Genomic DNA, 21980 nt, shown 5'->3' with positions numbered 1-21980 from the left:
CTGCATGCTGTGGTTGGTTCCTCCTGCTTGTGTTTTTCCCGCCGTCTCCTCACCGCTCGGCTCCGATCCCTCGTTTCCACGGCGACGGTTTCACGCTGTTGTCTCTGAGGCCGAACAGACGGGAGAACCTGCGGAACGTTGTTCACACGCGGAGAACCCGACGACCTTTGAACTGTGGAGCTGTGACTTTTGTTTTTGATCGTTGAATCTTTTCTCGGCTGGACTGTCGCCATGGAAACGGAGCCGAGACCTCTGATGGGGAGGAGAGCGATTAATTCACCGAAGCTGTGAGTTAAAAAGATCCCATGAAATGTGGAATAAACAGCTGATGACCATCATGCACCACTTTTATAAGCCCCGCCTCCGTCTACGCCTCCACTTCAAATCCATTTTTCTTTTGTTTTGTTTACATCAAAGCTTTTGGAAATGAATCTGCTTGAATATAAAAGTGCTGAATGTTTAAGAAGACGCCTCAAGTCACGTCCAGCGTCGTGTTTCTTTCATAATTATTTGACTGGAAGTTAAAAAAAAAAAAAGAAGCTGAAGGAAAAAATTTGTGTCAAGAGTGAAATATTCACAGCGCTGTGCAGCAGGGGGCGACAGAGAGCCGGGATCGAACCGCTCACCCTGCTGAAGGGAGGCCAGAGTGGATTGACTCTCAACGGTTTCTCACAGGGTCGCCTCGGTCCTTTAAATAACACACACTGGCGTGTGTTCGTCCTTTCATTATTCATTCATTATTCACACACACTCATCCACAGTGTCCACGCTTCTGTTTCCAAAACTGTTGACCTGTTGTTAAGCCCCAGCCCACTCACAGCAGGCCTGCTGATAAGCCCCGCCCACTCACAGGCAGCAGTCATTGTGTTTCAGTCAGCAAGGCTGAGGAGGAGGTGTGGCTTCAGAGGAAGGTGTGGAGCGTGTGTGTGTGTGTGTGTGTCTGTGTCTGTGTCTGTGTGTGTGTTCTGTGTGTGTGTGTGTGTGTGTGTGTGTGTTCTGCTGCTGGTTAAAAACAGTCTCCGCTCGTGGCAGCGGAACATCTGCAAACACCGAGTCTTTAAAACCAGCTGGAAAATCCTGCAGGAGGAGGAAACGTCCGTCCAGCACCGCCCGGGGTCCCGGGGTCGCCAGGAGGGAGCCGAGCGTGTGGTGTGTGTGTGTGTGTGTGTGTGTGTGTCCGGCTCCCGTCCTGCAGCTCCTCACTTCTTGTCTCCGTTCTGGAAGATCTGCTCGTAGGGCGGACGGCGGGTGGTTGCAGTAGGACGGCGGTGGAGGGTATGAGGTCATCATCAAGTGGGCGGAGCCGGGCTGCGCCGGGTACGCCAGCGGGACGCCCGGCGGGTCGACGCCGCCGCCGTTCATCCCGAAGCCGGCATGCTGCCCGGCTGCTGGGACACTGCGGAGACCCGGGTCAAGAGTTAGAGATGTGGTACAAGCCCCGCCCCCTCCCCCGGCCCTGGCCCCGCCCCGGGTACCTGGCGTGGTGACCGGGGGCGGGGTGAACGACACGTTGAACGCCGGCTCGTCTCTCAGCGGCGACGGATACATCCTCCTCCGGATGAAGAAGCCGGCGCCGCAGCAGAACAGGACGCCCATCATGAGGAGAACCCTGCACACACACACACACACACACACACACACACACACCACACACGAGTGGAATAAACGTCTCTGAACCTGACCTGCCAGGCTGGACTGATTCCTACTGAATTTACTGCAAACTGAACTGGATTTTGTGATTTTAGTTAATTAATCTATTCAGCTCCAGTTTTCATTCTGGATTATTTTGACATTATTTTGACCATTATTTGCGGGTTTAGCTTCATTTAGCTGTGATATTCGTCAAACCGTTTGAGCTCAGGGCTTCTGGTTCCAGCTGTGGCGAGTCCGTCCAGCTGTTTCTGGTGGTTTTGAGCTGAGTGTGTGAAGCGGCCGTCCGGTTTGGACTCACCAGAAGTACCAGAGTCTCTGGATGGACAGAGCTCTCACGCAGCAGCGGGTCCCACAGCAGTCCTCGTAAGAGCGACATCTGCAGGACAGATGGGACGCCGAACAGCGTGAGTCCAGACCAGGACAGACCAGGATCCCAGAGCAGCTTCTCCACCGTGTGACCCGCGGGTCCACACTGGACTCAGGATCTTCTCCCAGCAACAAAACTTCTCTTCACAAACTGTCCAAATGCTGATCAAAAAGATTTAACGCTCATAGAGGCCGTTCCCTGTGACGTGTTTTTATATTTTTCAATTTAGAAACAGCCGTTCCTCGTTTAGTGAAAATTGTGAAAAAATTAAAGATTTCAAATTAAAAGGAGGGAAGGTCATCAATGCGTGAAAAATGTAAACAATTTTTTTTTTTTTTTTTTATAATTTTCATTTTTAATTAAGAAGGTAAGGAAGGCTATAGCAAGACATCAATGAGTGAAAAATAATTTTTTTATATATAATTTTCATATTATGAAGGAGGTAAGGCTATAGTAAGACCATTGATGTGTAAAAAATGAAAAAAAAATTAGTTTTTTGCTAATTTTCAATTTACTGAGTTAAGGCTGTCATAAGGACCACGAATGAGTGAAAAATGAAAACTTTTTTTTTTAATTTCACTTATCATTAGGTAAGGCTATAGTAAGACCATCGATGTGTGAAAAATGAAGGGAAAAAAATTCACAATTCTCACTTTTTTATTGAGGTAAGGCAATAATAAGACCATCAATGAGTGAAAAATTATATATATATATATATATATATATATATATATATATATATATATATATATATATATATATATATATATATATATAATTTTCATATTAGAAGGAGGCAAGGCCATAGTAAGACCATCAATGAGTAAAAAAGAAAAAAAATGTTTTTATACTTCTCACTTGATAAAGAAGGGAAGGCTATAGGAAGACCATCAATGTGTGAAAAATGAAAAACATTTTTTTTTGACAATTTTCACTTTTTTAATAAGGGTAAGGCTACAAAGACATCAGTGAGTGAAAAATGAAAAAAAAAAACAAAAAAAACAATTTTTGATCATTTTCATTTCCACGAAGGAAAAATGAAAAAAATTTTTTGTTTGATTATTTTCGTTTTATGAAGGAGGTAAGGCTATACTAAGACCATCAATGAATGAAAACTTAAAAAACAAAATTTTTGATATTTTTCACTTTTTAAGTAGGTAAGGCTGTAAAAAGGCCATAAATGAGTGAAAAAGAAAACATTTTTTAGATATAATTTTCACTTTATTAATGAGGTAAGACCATCGGTGAGTGAAAAATGAAAAAAAAAAAAGATAATTTTCACTTTACTAAGGAGTTAAGACAATTGTTGAATGAAAATGAAAAAAGATGAATAATTTTCACTTTATTAAGAGGGTAAGGCTAAAGAGGTAAGACCATCAATGAGTGAAAATGATTTTTTTTTTTGATAATTTCCACATTATTAAGGAAGTAAGGCTGTAATAAGACAATGAATGAGTGAAAAAAGAAAGCAATTTTTTATAATCTTAACTTTATTAAACTTTATTATCGATGCGTGAAAAATGAAAAATTTTTTTGGATAATTTTCACTTTTATGAAGGAGGTAAGGCTATAGTAAGACCATTAATGAGTGAAAAATGATTATTTTTTTTATAATTTTCACTTCATTAAGGAGGTAAGGCTATAGTAAGACCATCGATGCGTGAAAAAAAAAAACATTTTTGGGATATTTTCCACATTATTAAGGAGGTAAGGCTATAGCAAGACCATCAATGAGTGAAAAATGATTTTTTTTTTTTTTTTTTTTAGAATTTTCACTTCATTAGGAGGTAAGGCTATAGTAAGACCATCAATGCGTGAAAAATGACAAAAAACATTTTTGGAGATAATTTTCACTTTACTAAGGAGGTAAGACCATTGATGAATGAAAATTGAAAAAAAAATCGCTAATTTTCACTTCGTTAAAGAAGTAAGGCTATAGTAAGACCATCGATGAGTGAAAAATGAATTACCTTTTTTTGGATAATTGTCACTTTATTAATGAGGTAAGGCTGTTGTAAACCCATAGATGAGTGAAAACTGAAGAAAAAAAACATTTTTGATAATTTTCACTTTTTTAAGGAGGTAAGGCTGTAATAAGACCATGAATGAGTGAAAAAGAAAACAATTTTTTTTTATATTATTTTCACTTTATTAATGAAGTTACGCTACAGTGAGATCATTGATGTGTGAAAAATGAAAAATATTTTTTTTTGACAATTTTCACTTTTTTAAATAGGTAAGGCTTTTTTTCATTTTTCACTCACGATGGTCTTACTATAGCTTACCTTCTTAATAATGTGAAAATATCAAAAAAAATTTTTTTTTAATTTTTCGCTCATCGATGGTCTTACTATAGCCTTACCTTCCTAAAAAAGCGAAAATGTCAAAAAAAATTTTTTCATTTTTTATACATCGATGGTCTTACTATAGCATTACCTCATTAATGAAGTGAAAATTATATTAAAAAATATTTTTTGTTTTCACTCATTCATGGTCTTATGGCCTTACCTCCTTAAAAAAGTGAAAATTATCAAAATTTATCAAAAAATGTTTTTCATTTTTCATTCATCAGTGGCCTTTCCTCCTTCATAAAATGAACAAATTATCAACAATTTTTATATAGCCTTACCTCCTTAAAAAGTGAAAACTATCAGACTTTTTTCACTCATTGATGGTCTGAATACAGCCTTACTTACTTACTTACTTGGCCTTTAAACCCCTAGAGGGGCATAGGTCATCCACAACAGTCCCCCATCGTCCACGGTCCTGGGCCATTCGCTCCAACTCCCTCCAGGGAGTTCATTTTTGAAGGAGGTAAGGCTATATTCCCTCCAGGAATATAGCCTTACCTCCTTCAAAAAATGATAATTATCAGCAAAAAAAAAAATTTGTTTCATTTTTCACTCACCGATGGTCTTACTATAGCCTTGCCTTACCTCATTATAAAGTGAAAATTATATTGAAAAAAAAGTTTTCTTTTTTCACTCATTCATGGTCTTATTACAGCCTTACCTCCTTAAAAGGTGAAAATTATTAAAAACACTTTCTTTCATTTTTCACGCAAAAGTGACAATTGTGAATTTTTTGTTCATTTTTCACTCTCTGATGGTCTTACTATAGCCTAACCTCCATTAGAAAGTTAAAATTGTGAATATTCTTTTTAATTTTTACTCACCGATCGTTTCCACACCCGCGCATCCCAGGCGCATTCCAAACACAACAGATCGACGATCATTTTCAATAAACTGGTTTCTTCAACACTGCCCGCCTGGAATGCGCGGGTGGGAAACGAGCGCTCCCGCCAATGTGGAAGTGAACTAACCCCGCCCACCAGTCACGGTGTAGTCGGACAAAACAAGCGCCCCTCGCCACCGGCCGCCACTGTTAAGGAGGTAATCCTATAGTAAGACCAACAGTGAAGAAAAATGAAAAAAAAAAATTCATATTTTTCACTTTATTAAGTAGTAAGGCAATAGTCAGACCATCGGTGAATAAAAAATGAAATAAAAAGTTTCGAAAAATGTTCACTTTATTAAGGCAGTAAGGCTATATAGTAAGACCACTGACGAGTGAAAATGAAATAAAATTATATGGTTTCACTTTATCAGTAGATCGGACTATAGTAAGATCATCGGTGAGTGAATGAGAAAAAGTTTCGAATAATTTTCACTTTATTAGGGAGGTAAGGCTATAGTAAGACCATGACGACGAGTGAAAATGAAACTAATTTTTTTTAAGAAGTTTCACTTTATTGGATGATGTTTTAGCCAATGAATGGCGTGATGCGAGTCTACTATGGTCCTCCAACATGTCCATCACGCTGGAGAAATGCTTGCGTAACGCCGTGCGGCTCGTGGAGCAGCAGAGCAGGTAGGACGGTCTGGCACATGCGCGTTTTCAAAAAGCGAGTAACAGACGTTTGGCTTCGACTTTTTCGAGAAAATTGTCCATTATACCTTTAAGGAGGTAAGGCTATAGTGTCGATGACTGAAAATTGGACAAAAAACAAAAATTTTCACTTAAAAACGTTTTTTCAAGGATCTCAATTGAAAAAATGTCGTAAGGCTATAGGAAGAATGTTGTTTGTCTTATAGTGAAAATTAAATGAAAAAAATTAAAATTAAAGAACATTTTCAGTGAAAAAAAGTTCAATAATACCAATTCTGAAATGTTGGTTAGGCTGTATGGAAGCAAATATGCAGCATAAATCAAATAAAAATGCTTTGAGAAGAAGTTTTTTTTTTTTTTTTTTTCAAAGTTACGGCTGTATTTTGTGACTGATAATAAAAAAAGAAAAATCAATCATCCAAACTGATCTTTCATTTTCATCTTTTCAATGCACATTTAGTATCACAACTAAACCAGCTCACAGAAACGCTCCATATTTGCCTCAGTCCATTAATAAATTGCATTTATTAACAGAAAATGTTTTGGTCTGATTTTCACTGACCCTCAGTGCTTCAGCAGCTTCAGCAGCTTCATGTTTTCAGAGAGAACGTGGTCTGAACTGGGTGGAACCTGCAGCGGCTCCCAGCAGAACGGCGTTCTCTCAGCTCAGAACAGACTCCCATCTCTGTTCTGCCGCCGCTCTCGGCCCGGAGCCCCCGAACGGTGACGGAACCGGAGCTGAGAGCGTGGGAGAACCTTGTTGACGGAGTGAGGAACGTGGCGGGTTGCCCCGGGGGCTGCTGGGAAACGGAGCTGAGTCACGCTCGGTCCTTTCCCTGCATGTTAACGAGCCGCCGAGGTCCGGCGCCGACCCGGCTCCTTGGTATTCCTCTCAGCGCCCGAGAACCCAAACAGCTCGGAGAATCCCACCCAGAGGCGAAAGGGGGGGGGTTAAACATGAGGCCCGCGGGCCAGGAGCCACCCAGCAGGGGGAAAAGACCGACAGGAACATAAACACATAAAACCAGGAACTAAACAGTGCAACGACAGCTAGCTACCTTTTGCTAGCGGTTAGCATGACTGACTCGGGACAAGGATGAACGACTGAACTGATGGAGCTGAAGACGTTCGGTGGACGAGTCGATCCAGGCTGTTTCCATGGAGACGGAGGGTTTTCTGAAAAGTTCCACCTCAGGAGCTGTTTATAAAAAGTGGAGTTTTCATCGACTCCGAGCAAAGCCATCGTGTCTGAAACGATTCTGCCGTTTCCAGATCAGAGTTTAACTAAATGGGTTTTCCAACAATCGACCGATTCTGATTTGAGAAACTTAAATCTTCAGTCTAAAGACTCAGGATTAGAAGTTTTCAATCACAGATTTTGTTCCATTCTACCTGAAAATGAACTCCTTCTAACATTTTCTCCACTGTTACCTGGGACGTGAAGCCAAACCGTAAAGTTCAGGCTGAGAGGAGTCAGATCAGGAGTAAAATATGTGGAAGATGCTGAAATGTTGAGACTCACATGAAGTAGATGGGATATCCGCCCTCGAAGTACCAGCAGTACTTTTTGGCCTCGACACACTGAAAGAGGAGAAAGACCGTCAGTTATTGATGAAGCAGAAAAAACAAACAAAAAAACAGATGAAGACGTCAAGCAACCTCCATCTGTCCTCCAGTCACCTTCTGAAGGTCAGAGGTCAGAGGTCTGAGGAGAAACACAGGAAGTCAAAGAACCATTTTCAAAAAGTTGCAATTTCATTGGTGGGAGTTTTAAACCCAAAACACAACGAAAGTTTTATGTTTCACCGTCAAAATGTTGCCGTGGCAACAGGAAGCCGACGCCGTTATTCAGAACCACCTAGAACCGGAGGAACCGTGACGGTTCTGATGAGTCACTGTTCCTGCAGAACCTGGTGGAGCTGCCATGACAGCCTGGATCCAACCGGATTCAACCCGACAGGAAGCTGAGGCCGCGGTTCTCCGAGAACCGCCAGAACCACCAGAACCGGACTCTCGAGGACTGGAGGAACCATGACGGTCTGACGAGTCTCTGTTTCTACAGAACCTGGTTCAGCCGCCATGACAGTCTGGATCCAGCCGGATTCAATCCAAACGTCTGAAAACAGGGGGTACGACAGCGGCACAGATCCACTGATCCAGTCTTCATCCTCCACATGAGCTGATCCACAATCAGGAGCAAACCAGTCGGTCCAGCGTGTAAAGAAACAACTTGGATTGTGATTATAGCGAATCTAAAATCACCAAGTCCGGAGAATCTGGACCAGGACCAGGACCAGGAGAATCTGGACCAGAACCAGGACCAGTAGAATCTGGACTGAGACCGGAATCAGGAGAATCTAGAACAGGACCAAGTCCAGTCAAGTAATCTTTTTTTTTCCTTAACCGGAAATAACTGAGTTGAGCTGAGAATCATGGAGATTCATGACATCATTCAACATGGCCGCCCTCGTGAATCTGGGATGAGCGGCTGTTCACCTGGTTGTCTTTGGTTATTTTAACTGAGATTTAGACACTAGTCGTCCAGGTATCTTATTTTGAAGAGTCACTGCAGCTTGGAGCTCATCCCGGGAGCATTTTATTTTCTTAAAACAAGCTGACGAGTCTGAACTCTGAACTCTGAGTCCTCCCTCTCAATCCAGTCGCCACTCGCCGCCGCATCTCGCCATTTCCTGGCCTGTACAGCTAATGACGTTTCCTCTGGCATGATAGACCAGAGACAGGGGGCTGAGGAAGTGGTCTCTGAGGGGCTCGCCACACTCTGAAGGGCTCGCCATAATCTGAAGGGCTCGCCATAATCTGAAGGGCTCGCCATGCGAAGAAACAGAAACTATCTGCAGGAAATATCACACAATTGACGGTTTCTTCCTTTGTTGTGATTCATGGGGCTTTATTTGGACCTAATTGTCGTCCCGTCCCTCGCAGTCTGGCCCCCGTCCAGCTCTGTTCTTTGTGTTTCTCTAATTAGAGGCGGCTGAAAGAGCTGACGGCGGAGGACCGAGTCCCTCGGAGCTCCCCCGGGACCAAAACCACCGTTACGCAACCGCCGCCTGTTCTCCAGCTCTGACAGCGGCTCTGACAGCGTTTGGCTGGAGGACGGCGGGATGGAAGGACGGGGAGGGGATGAGCGAGCCGAGCGGTTCGGGGGGGGGGGGGGTCGGGGGGGTTCTGAAGTCACGGGATGAAAGGTTTCTCGCTTCACTGTCTCTCAGCTTCACAAACGCAAATCGTGAAGCGACTTTCTGAAAATCCAGAATGTGAAGCGCTTCCACCTCGTCTTCACCCTTCAGCCCCCCCCCCCCCTTCCCCTCCCCCTCCCCCTCCCCCCCCCCTTCCCCTCCCCCTCCCCCCCTCCCGTCCCGTGATCTCTGCCGATGCCGCCGCCATTAGTGAGCAGCAACAGGCCAGCGGGCGTCGTCTGATCGCCGGGAAGCGTTTGGTTTGAGGTGGAAACAGCAGGACGGGGGAAGAAACAGCAAAACAGGAGCGTCGAGGGTGAAGAGAATCTGATCCACGTCTCACCACCAGAGACAAGTTTGAAAAACTGACTGAAAATCACTCCAGGACGGCACGAGGCCATCAACTGGCGCTAGCTAACCACGTTCAGGCTAGTTTGATGTTTCAGTCACAGTTTTCTGAGTCGTTTGACTCGAAGCGACCAAATTATACATATTATGAAAATCCCAATATGGAATCATTTATTATTTATTTATTTTTATTTGATAGGGACAATTGCAGACAGACATAGTTACAAAACAATGTTTGCAGCTGATGTGGTGCAGAAGAGTTTATAGCCAGAGCTAATTCACAGCTCCCGTCCCTAGTTGGGCTTTTCTACACAAAATAAAACTAATCGTATAATCAATCCACCCTCAGACAGGCAGATCTAAAAGATGCTAAAGATGCTTAAAAACTCACGATTACACAAAACATACACCCCCTCCACACACAAGCCTACTATATACAACTCGAAAAACATTAATGCACTCACACTCGTTTTCTCATTCACTCACAGTGCTATTACAGATGACACTCTTGTTGACTTTTAAGCCAAGACTTAAGCCTAGAGGTGAAAACTTGAAACTCAGATATGGTCTTCAGCTCGGTCGGCAAAGAATTAACAACTTTACACTTTTAAAAGAGAAAGCGGATTGTCCAAATGAAGTATTGCAGCGTGGGACCCGACAGTTGTGATTGAGAGATCCTCTGGTGACCCTCTGGCTGTTTTGTCTCTGAATAAATGAACTCAGTGGCTCAGGTGCTAGACTGTTAATACATTTCAATATTAACTTGAGAAAGCACAAATCTGCAAAGCTTTCAAAGCTTAACAATTTATACTTCTCAAGGATTGCAGTGATGGGTACAGATTGGCTTTTTGTCCATGATTTTTATAGTTTGATTGATGAACCTATACGTTTAGTGGCTGAGGGAGTGTCCTGGGCCCAGGCCGTCATGCAGTATATGTGTGAGAATATCATAGCATGCATGTACAGGAGGGCGGCCTGGTTTGGGATGTAAGATCCAATTAATTTAAAACAATTTAGATTGCTTTGAACTGTTTTTGAGACTTTCTCAATGTGTTTATCGAATTAAGTTGGGGTCTGGGACCAACCCAAGATATTTAAATTCTGTTACAGTGGTAATCCTCTTATTTCTAAGTTTTCTAAGTTTCTAAGTGTACATGAGATGTACACTGAAAAAAAATACTATAAATGCAGAATGTTAGCATTAGCAGCTTTAGTACTCACACCGCAAATGTGCACTCTTTACAAATTTGGCACAGTTCAAAAGATAAAAAAGGGACATTTTATAGTTTTTTCCACATTAAAAATGGTAGAATGTTAAACTTTTACCTTGATTTGTGAATTTAAATATTTTCTGGTCTTATAAAAAGGTATTTAACTTTAACTAAAGCTGTTTCTAGATTACTTCACTGGTGCGACCCACTCCGTCAGGCTTGAAAACATGAATCGCAGCTCAGATCCTCCAAACCTGAAAACAGAAGTAAAAAGTGTGGAACGGTCCCAGACGAAGGTTTCTCTAGCTGCTGCTGCTTCAGGGAGCAGCAGACGTTATCGTGCATCATGGGATGAGTCTAATTATAGGCTGAGAGGCCACGTCCTGGCAGAGCAGGAAATGGGCATATTATTAACCAGATGACTGCTGGGTAACGGAGGGCTACGGCGGACCGAGGAGGTCAAATCAAGGTCACAGCTGCTCTGCGTGTGAGGAAGGAGGAACCGGAGGAGACGAGGGAGGAACCACAGGTTGTAACGTAACCAAGTCACTTTCACTGGATGAGAGTGACTCTGGGTAGAGAACTGGGTAAATCTGAACTGGGAACAGCGGTACGATCTGTATTCCAGACCATAGCTGGCTCTAGAGACCCCTCTGGCTTTACAGACCAAAACCTTAGGGGACCATGACCAGAAAAAACCAAGACAAGACCAAATTTCAAGGGGTAGCGACTGAGTCAAGACCCAGACCAAGACAACAATAAGACTTTGAGGGGCAAAGACCAAGACCAGACCATCCCAAGTTTATTTTCATATTGTTTTTACTTTATCTATTTATGCCTTGACATGGCAGCTGCTCTCAATCCATCATGCTCAGTATGATGACGAATAAAGCATTCAATTCAATTCAATTCATTCAATTCAATTCAATTCAATTCAAAGACCAAGACTGAAGGTGCTGATACTGAGTCAAAACCAAGATCAAGACAAGACCAAGACTTTAAGGTGAAGACCAAGACCAGAGCATTCCAAGACCAAAACAAGGCCAAGAGCTGCAGGAGTCCAGACCATAAAGTCCTTGGAAACGGTGTGCAGTGGAAGCGGTCTGCAGGCCTCTGCTCGGTGTACATGTTTGTTCCTGACAGTGGTCATGAACACCAGCGTTGAGCAGAGGACCAATCAGAAACCAGCGGAGGGACTCAGGATCTGAAGCACTTCACAGGCTGATGAAACATTTAAAAAGCATCCAGCACAGCGGAGAGACGGCGGAGAGGAGGGAAAAGGCCACCCGGGCTAAGAATAGCTCAAAGCCACAGCACAAATAACATCGATTGACCAAAAAGTGGACGAGGTAAAAGCCGGAGCGGCTGACCGGGAACGATTCAGAGCCACGAGCACAACGCTCAGTCCGGGCAGATCAGGAAAACACACATTTAATTCCAGTCAGAACAGAAAATCAGGATTTCTCTGTATTACAGATCACTTAGACTCTCTGATACGACTCAAAGCATTATGCCTCCATCAGCAGGGGGGTGTGCCATGTGGCCATGCGGCCATGCTAGACGGGGAAGGATTAGAACGTATTGACGATCTGACAAAGCAGATAAATCATAGACGATCGCCTGTAGAGGTTCGTTCTACATGGTGCAGCTCTGTGCAATAGAAGGCAGTTAGAATCAGAATCAGAATCAGATTCAGATTAAGGGTAGATTAAGTTTACAATGAGTGAGTTTTTCTCGTATTGTCGACACAGAAGAACACAAGACAAGACAAAGTGACGACAGGCTGAGGAAAGATGTGCCGGTCAAACCACAGGACGACAGAAACAGTAAATCAATCAAACAGATCGATCAATGCATCAGTTATGTTGCAGGTTCTCACATTCAATCAATCACAGCGAGTCACGAGTGTGTCTGTCTTGGTTGTGTAGCGTCGAACAGAGATATTTAAAAGAATACTCCGAAGATCTTGGACCCACGCCCTATCCCGATCATTTACAGAGTGAGATAAGCTCATAAATACCTTTCTTGTGTCCGTTCGTCCAGCCGCAGGTTCCCAGCTGTTAGCATCGTAGTTAGCTTAGCTCAGCTACGGAAGGTGAATGGGAGACAGAGCCGGACTAACGAAAGTGGACAAAATCCTCCTTCCAGTGGTCCAGGGGACGGCGTATTAGCACATGAAGTAAATCCGAATGGTTATAAAGCATTTTAAAAGACGTGTTTTCCTTTTAATCCATTAAAATAACGTTTTGATACACAGACCTGCGCATGCGCAGTGCTCCGCGGAAGGATATACCGGAGCACAGCGGTAGAAGCATAGACTCAGCCGCTGTGCGCCGGTATATCCTTCCGCGGAGCACTATGCTTGTGCGGATCTGTGTGTATCAACATATATATATATATATATTAAGGCTGTGACTTTAACGCGTTAGTTACGATTATTAATTACAGAAATTTTAACGCGATAAAAAAATTATCGCAAATTGTCGCGGAACGTTTGTCACCGGACGAGTTTCACCGGACATATTCGCTGTGACACAACGGAACAGCTCCCGACTTGGTGAGTTTCTCCTTAAATCTGGCGACTTTCCAAAGCCTCCTGGCGACTTTTTTGTCAAAAGCGACTAGCAACAAATTTAGCGACTTTTCTGGTGCTGGAGACGTGACAGGACGTCTCGTTCTGCAGCTGCTGTCCTTAATGAGCTGCGGGAGCTGCGTGAGCCCCTCCCCCGTCCCAAAGCACTCACAGGCGGCCAGTCTCACACAGCGCTCCCTGCTGCAGTCAGAGCAGAGAGCACCCACACCACTCTTCCACACTTCAAATGAATCGCGTGTGCACAAATACGCCACTGCTCACTTGCTGACAAACCAAGAATAAACAGAAGAAAATTCATTTGCAGTTCTAAACATATTTAGGGTTTTTTTTAACTCACATTTTGCTTCTCCCATGACGTTATTCCTCTCTCTACAGCGTCCATTACAATTACATGCAAATTGCAAATTAGGTAACGAACCTCATCTAGCGACTTCTGGCGACTTTTAGGACAGCCAATAGTGACTTTCCTTACTGGGGAGTTGGCAACACTGCTCCTGACGACAGCGCACTACTTGGTCTCATGCACAGAAATTTAGATTTAAAAAGCCAGCGGATGGCAGCGTGGATAAAACCAAAGCTGTATGCACATTGTGCAGCAAAGATTTGCATACCCATCGCAGCACATCGAGCCTGCTATATCATCTGAATGCTAAGCATGTCGCAGCGACCAACACGCAAGCCTGGCATACAGCTAGAATTGAAGAGGACGTCACCGACTATTTCAAGGACCCTCGCCCAGCCCAACAAAAGTTGCACTAATCAGTGTGTATTGGTTTATTGTCTTGGTTAAATTCCTCCTTCCTTGCTGAAAAAATGAACAGTGTTTGTTGCTTAAGCTCATGTATCACTATATTGATTCACTATACCAAAATCCATTTGAAAAAGAAAGGTTCTCACTGATCTCGGGTCAAATATCGATATGCGATTAATTGAGATTAATTAATTACAAAGGCCTAATTAATTAGATTAATTTTTTTAATCGAGTCCCACCCCTAATATATATATATATTTCTCAGCTTTAATTTACATCTGAACCAAAAGCAACACGTCCAGAATGATCCACACCTTTCTCAATAATATCCAGTGGAAAATCAGAAATAAAGACGGTGGTTCCTGAAGCTTCCTGAAGCTTCATCACTATAAAGTAAGCAGACTCTTCCTATAATCACCCAGCAGCTTGTTTCATGTCTCCCTGATATTTTCCACCATTTATTATCAGCAATGAGCTCAGCTCTTCTGTTTCCAACACGTCCTCCATAAGTCCTCATAGTGTGTCCCTCTAAAGAGACACCTGTCTCCAGGGGACACTACTGCTTGGATTTCAGGGTTTCCCCTCATTAGAGGCTTTACTGAACAAGCATTTACATGATTAATGTAATAAGAGCCACTGGAGGGACTGAGAATCATCAGAGTCGGGTTTTCAGATCTAACAGCACCGCCGTTCATCCCGGAGAACCCGGATCCCTGGATTCTCAGGTGACTGTGCGATCCGAGTTCCAGCCGAGCGGGAACGTCGTAATCATCCCCGTGAATTTTCAAAAACACGCCGACTCAGCAGCAGCCCGATTCCAGCTGTCTCTCTCTCTCTAGAACCGACCCGGTGGTAATTATGGCCGACGTCAGCGCTAAATAACACGCTGGGCTCCGGGCCGTCATTAAGACGAGCCTCGCCCACAATAACAGCTGGTTTGTCCAAAACGCCGCCGCTCCTGCTGCTTTTCACTCAAAGGGAAAATGTCTGACTTCCTGTCTCCGGAGGGTCTACTTCCTGTCTCTGAACAAAGCTCAGTTACTAGAGTTACTAGAGTTTTATTTTGAAAACATAAAAATAAGAATTATAAGAAAAGCTTCTGTGTTTCTGTTGAAACGATGGAACCGTTTAATGAGCTGAAACAATTTCAAAATATTGAGCAGTTTAAAAAAGGTATTAAGAGATTATATTTAAAAATAAAACTATACAAAGTCAAATATTGTGTTCTTTTTCCTTATTACCTGTTCAGCTATGTATTTACTTCTTTGTTTATTCGTCTTCTTTAATTAATTTGTTTCATTAAAATTATTTAATTGGTTGTTTGTCATGCTGTGATTATGACTGCTAATCATTAAATAATTTGTAAGCAGGTATTTAAGCTGATAATCAGATGGGACGAGATCAGTTTCCACTTCCTCCTCCATGGTTTGAACATAAAAAACGACTAATTCATTTTTGTTCTCTCATTGTTGGTTTGTTGTTAGATGTTTTGTGTTCATGTCTTTAGCTTATAATCTGGTTCAATGTTAAATGTTGTTCAAGTTCAAACAAATACACAACAATATCTAAATTAAGGCTGTGACTTTAACGCGTTAGTTACGATTAATTAATTACAGAAATTTTAACGCGATAAAAAAATTATCGCAAATTGTCGCGGAACGTTTGTCACCGGACGAGTTTCACCCGGACATATTTCGCTGTGACACAACAACGGAACAGCTCCCGACTTGGTGAGTTTCTCCTTAAATCTGGCGACTTTCCAAAGCCTCCTGGCGACTTTTTTGTCAAAAGCGACTAGCAACAAATTTAGCGACTTTTTCTGGTGCTCTGGAGACGTGACAGGACGCTCGTTATGCAGCTGCTGTCCTTAATGAGCTGCGGGAGCTGCGTGAGCCCCTCCCCCGTCCCAAAGCACACAGGCGGCCAGTCACACAGCGCTCCCTGCTGCAGTCAGAGCAGAGAGCAGACCCACACCACTTCCACACTTCAAATGAATCGCGTGTGCACAAATACGCCACTGCTCACTTGCTGACAAACCAAGAAAAACAGAAGAAAATTCATTTGCAGTTCTAAACATATTTAGGGTTTTTTTAACTCACATTTTGCTTCTCCCATGACGTTATTCCTCTCTCCTACAGCGTCCATTACAATTACATGCAAATTGCAAATTAGGTAACGAACCTCATCTAGCGACTTCTGGCGACTTTTAGGACAGCCAATAGTGACTTTCCTTACTGGGGAGTTGGCAACACTGCTCCTGACGACAGCGCACTACTTGGTCTCATGCACAGAAAATTAGATTTAAAAAGCCAGGATGGCAGCGTGGATAAAACCAAAGCTGTATGCACATTGTGCAGCAAAGAATTGCATACCATCGCAGCACATCGAGCCTGCTATATCATCTGAATGCTAAGCATGTCGCAGCAGCGACCAACACGCAAGCCTGGCATACAGCTAGAATTGAAGAGGACGTCACTCCGACTATTTCAAGGACCCTCGCCCAGCCCAACAAAAGTTGCACTAATCAGTGTGTATTGGTTTTTTGTCTTGGTTAAATTCCTCCTTCCTTGCTGAAAAAATGAACAGTGTTTTGTTGCTTAAGCTCATGTATCACTATATTGATTCACTATACCAAAATCCATTTGAAAAAGAAAGGTTCTCACTGATCTCGGGTCAAATATCGATATGCGATTAATTGAGATTAATTAATTAAAAGGCCCTAATTAATTAGATTAATTTTTTAATCGAGTCCCACCCCTAATCTAAATAAATAAAATTAAATAAAAAAAGGCTTGAAATGCTGAGTTTCTAACGGCAGCAAAGCTGATTCACTTATTGGAAAAATAAAATGAGCTTAAATTATCTCATCTTTCGCTGTTTTGTCCCTTCAGATCATTAGAGAGGAGTTGATTTTCTTGAGAGTCGCAGCACACTGCAAAAACCTAAATCTTACCAAGCTTTTAAACTCGGTTTCAGTGAAAATGTCGTTTTTTTTATTTGATTTAAGATAAATCCATTTAAAAATTATATTTCAGCAAGACAGAAAGTCTTGTTTCAAGAGAACTTCTTTTAAATCAGGACAGGTTTCACTTGTTCCATTGGCAGATTTTTTTTAACTGAAATGAAAATGTGTTACTTTAAAATAAGTAAAAGAAAAATCTGTCTTGTCTGTCAAAACTGTCTTGATTTAAGAGAAGGAGTCTTTTATCTTGCTGAAATCTAGTTTTCAGTTGGATTTATCTTCAGTCAGAAAAATTAGACATTTTCAGTCAAAACAAGTTTAAAAAACTTGGTAAGATTTAGATGTTTTGCAGTTATTCTTAGTAATAACCCTGATCCATTAGTTTCTGTCTTTTTATTGGCCGAGGTGTTTGTTCAGTGTAATGACATTTATATCACTACCCGTGTTCAGCATCAATGAAAATACATCAAAAATGTTCATTAAGCACTTTAAAAGTGTTTGTTAGAAGGTTTGAATCACATTTTCTGATGCAGTTTAAACAAAGAAATTTCTGCTATTTTTTTCTCTGCATAGGCTGAAAATGACATTCGTCCTGAAGTTGACGACTTAGCGGAGAAGACAAAGCTTCACCTCGTCAGAATGTGCTGCAGGTCCACAGCTTCTCCACAAAAAAAACGTGAGAAATCCGACATGTTGAGCTAAATTTAGAGCAAACGGCAAAAAAGGAGAAAAGCTCCTCAGAGTCGGAGCAACATGAATAATTAGAATTTAAATTATCACCCAAAATCAAACAGGAGGAAAAAACATTTCTGCAGTTTAATCAGTTCTGAGCTGAAGGATTTCACAGATGACGGTTAAAAGGTGCAAACTCCGAACAAACACAGCGAGCTCGCCTCGAACCGGGGTTCTTCTGCCGAGAGGCCAGCGTGCAAACCACTGCCCCTGAACCTGAATGGAACAACGTCTGCCACTGGCTGCACCTCCCGGGCGACGCGTCACTTCGCTCTGTAACTCGATTCAAGAGAAGAAAAACCTCAGAGTGCAGCTGGAGACAAACGTCTGGAGAGAAATGAACCTGTGCAGGAAAACCTCCAAGACCCAAACCCCCAGAAACCCCTGACCGCCCCAGTACCGCCAGAACCACCCAGAACCCCTGGACGCCCAGTACCGCCAGAACACCCAGAAACCCTGGACGCCCCAGTACCGCCAGAACACCCAGAACCCCTGGACGCCCCAGTACCGCCAGAACACCCAGAACCCCTGGACGCCCCAGTACCGCCAAGAACACCCAGAACCCCTGGACGCCCCAGTACCGCCAGAACACCCAGAACCCCTGGACGCCCCAGTACCGCCAGAACACCCAGAACCACCAGAACCACTAGAACCCCCAGAATCCAGACACATTCATGCTTTATTCCTTCTGGTCTCTTGCGATCAAGTCCTCCAGCTCCTTTACGCTCCGTTTAAACAAAAAGTTATCGGGTGAAAATGGAAAACTTTCAGAGAGTTAACCCTCATCAGAAATGACGCCGTCTCCATGGAAACCAAGAAAAACGTAAAAAGCAGATCTTCTGCTCAGTGGACGGATACAAGCAACAATCACGGCCTTGAAACGTTTCTGAAACCAAAATACAAACCCGGGACACGTAGATGGAGTCCCGGGACGTCTGAACTGTGGTGGAACCCGATGACCGATCTCCCATCAAACCAGACACTTTGGACTTCCTGAAACCGGAAGATTCCACAGCAGTGAATCGAATTTGTTCTGGATGTTTGGAAAGTGTCTCCATGCAGCAGAAAGCCACGATTTTAATTTGTCGGCGTCACGTCGTCCAGTTTTACTAAAACAATCAATTCAAAGGCTTCATGTTTTATGGAATTTCATTAATTTCTCCCTCTGGGAACAACTTCCTGTCTGCCTCAGACCCGCCGGAGAGCCGGCCTCTTCAGGCTCTGCTTCCAGGGGTTTCTATGGAGGTCCTGCTGGGTCCTGCTGGGTCCTGGGGTCCTGGGGGTCTGTGGTCTGATCGATCCAGGACGCTGCTCAGTTATTCTCGTCTGCCGGCGTCAGATTCTCGACGCTCGTCTCAACGACAAAACCTTGAAGTCTTTCTGCATCGATTCCTCCTGGAGAGTTCAGGCGCCGAGCCAGAAGCTGCAGTGATGATTGGCTGCTCCGCTTCCAGATCCCGCCTCAGGCTGCCGGATTAAACCTTCATCCGCTGTACGGGCGCGGCGGCGGCGCTACAGTCCAGGTGGCTCTAACGGCCCACATGGCTGGAGACTGCTGCTGCCGTCACGCCGCTGCAGCGAGCAGAAGACAAGACTTCAAACGCCTCCCGTCTGTCCGCCGCCTCAAAGCGGCGAGCTGGAAACGCCTCCTGTCTGTCGCCCTACGGGAGCCGCTGGCGACCTTCAGCCTGCGGAGCCGCAGGACGGACGACGGTCCAGAACACTCCACCTCAACCCGGCAAGGTCAGGACACCCTGCGTCCAACGCAACCAGGAACACAGTCAAGGTCAGATCCTCCCGGTCCACGGTGCGGTCCAGATCCTCCTAATCTCGTTCTAGATCCTCCTGGTCCTGGGATCTGGCTCTGCCATCTGACCTCTGACCTCTGACCTCCACGGAGCTTTCTAACCGTGGAGTCGGTTTCAAAAAGCTGAAACAGTCATTTCACTGTCAGAGACATAATAAAAGAGATGCCGATTCATGGGCTCGGCGGGGGTCCAGTCGGGGCCTGGGGCCCCCGGTCTCTCAGGACTATTATGGGATGGTATCACAGAGTGTGGCTCCACACGGCGGGCGGGAGCCGCTGCTGTGGAGGTGAAGGTCGCTTCACTGGCAGCCTGATGGGTGAATGTTTGGTCAGGAAGGTTTGAGACGTTTTACTGGAAAAAGCAACAAACGTTGAATTTCCAGCAGCATCTTTCCTTTTAATTTGGCCCAGGAAGCAACATCAACAACATCGTCCACCTCATCAAATCCACATCAGGTCTGAGGCCCCCCCATGACCCCCCCACCCTAAGAGGCCAAGCATCGCCTCTATAATTCATAAGGAGCAGCGGAACACGAGGCACAAATGAGGAGCGATGAAGGAAGTAGCTGCTGCTGCTTTACGTCAGAATCTGAAGCGAGACGCTCCGGAGCCGATCGATGCCGACCTGAAGGATCCTCAGCTTCAAACTACACTCAGTGTTTATGTCTCTCTGCAGGACAAACAAAAGAAACATGAAAAAACTGATGAGAAATGTGTGTTTAAAAGGTTTTGGAGCGACAGTGGCGGGTCCGTGGGGGTTTCAGGGTGGTCTGGGACGAGGACGTTGGAGACAATTTAAAAATGAGTTTCAGAGGAAGAACATCCCAGAACCTTCACAGATCTAATCAAGCTCCACTAAGGCGCCGCAGCAGGTTTATTATCCTTAGACAGAGTCTGATGCATCTGATCCAAGAGTCTGTTTACAGGTGAAACATAAAACCCCGTCATGTTCCGGTTCTCCATTCACACAACAACGCTCGTTTTCAGAGGCACTGACAATGCAACCGTTTGAAAACGAGCGAAAAACCGACACTAATAACTCCAACGTGGTCGACTGGCCGTAACAATGTCCTGTGTTCTCTACATGGAACACGCACATCATTTCCACAGCAGGAAACTTTTCTGAAACGATGCGTTTTCTCCTAACCGCTGTGTAAATGAGGCCTAAATGTGCTAAAATATTAATTATTACATCAGACGAGGACTTCCCCATTTCCGACATGAAGGAACCGTCTGAACGGTGACGGAGTCCAGATCCGAGGCCCCATGTGGTCCCTGTTGTCCCTGAGGTCCTGGTCCGGAGTCCCGCATGAAGCCACAGTGAGACAAAGAGCTGCTGAGACAAGTGTCCTGCAGGCCCAGGGACCCACTGAGGGTCTGCACAGAGACAAAGGATGCCAACCACCACAGGTACTGACTGTACCTGCATCATCAACACAAGACGCCCTGCTGCTGTAGCCGTGATTAAACCGCATCACTTCTTCTTCTTCTATTTCAATCCCTGCAGATTTCCCTCTTTTTCCTTACGCAGCAAATGTGAAGCAGCGTCAACCCACACTGAAGTCTTCACTTCACACACAAAGAGACTCAATAAAGGATTCAATACAGGCCGAATAGAAGAGCACGAGTGGTATTCCTCGAACAGATTGAGAGTTGTCCTCTGAGATAAAGGTCAAATTACAAATCGGAGAGAAAATGTAAAAATTCACTGTATTTTGAATGGAGTACGGTGTGAAGCGCTGTGGACACAATGCATCCAGGATGAGCCCCCCCCCCCACCCCCAACAGAGACCCCTCTCTCTCTCTCACACACACACACACACACACACACACACACACACAACACACACACCACACACGGTGCTCACCTCCAGCAGGAGCCACAATGTCAGCGCCGCCGCACCGGCCCGTGCTCGCCTCATGTCTCCGCCGCAGGAGAGGGGAGCCCGGCTCCGCTCCGCAGAGGACACGGGGGAGGGAGGGGGCGATCCGGGCTTCACTGCACCGCCTTCATCCCCCGCTTCCTGCCCGGAGACCCGCACTGAAGACCCGCCGAGAGGCTCGGAGAGCGGCGCTGGGCTGGCACGACGAACCGGAGGAGAACCGGAGGAGAACCGGAGGAGAGCAGGCGGACCTCAGGCCGGAGATTAACGGAACGGAGAGAGTCTGCATCAGGCGGTGATGCTGCCTAATCCCCGCCCCTACACACACACACACACACACACACACACACACACACACACACACACACACAGTCTTGTATTTCTATCCTTGTGGGGACCGTCCATTGACTCCCATTCAATGTCTAGCCCCTAACCCTGACCCTTACCCTAAAGCTTACCCCTGAGCCTAACCCTAAGAAATGTTTTTGCACTTTTACTTTTTCAGTAACAACAACATGGTCACGAAAACACTGTTTCCCCTCATCAGGACCAGAAAAATGTCCCCACAAGGCACATCGTTCCAGGTGT

At 44.4% G+C, this 21980-nt stretch overlaps 1 protein-coding gene across 1 annotated transcript; it reads right to left on the bottom strand.

Annotated features, from left to right (window-relative positions):
• Window positions 1-49: 49 nt before the first annotated feature.
• On the bottom strand, window positions 50-21716 carry vopp1b (VOPP1 WW domain binding protein b). The gene is given in 7 exon segments (XM_030100021.1): window positions 50-128; window positions 1204-1241; window positions 1243-1385; window positions 1476-1609; window positions 1952-2029; window positions 7431-7489; window positions 21378-21716. Coding segments are annotated over 7 exon segments (585 nt in total). The 5' UTR covers window positions 21432-21716.
• Between the last annotated feature and the right edge of the window lie 264 nt (window positions 21717-21980).

The sequence above is a fragment of the Salarias fasciatus genome, chromosome 9, assembly GCF_902148845.1.
Source record: "Salarias fasciatus chromosome 9, fSalaFa1.1, whole genome shotgun sequence".
NCBI lineage: Eukaryota > Metazoa > Chordata > Actinopteri > Blenniiformes > Blenniidae > Salarias > Salarias fasciatus.
The sequence above is the reverse complement of the archived record's forward strand: the minus strand, read 5'-3'. Positions and strand labels throughout refer to the sequence as shown.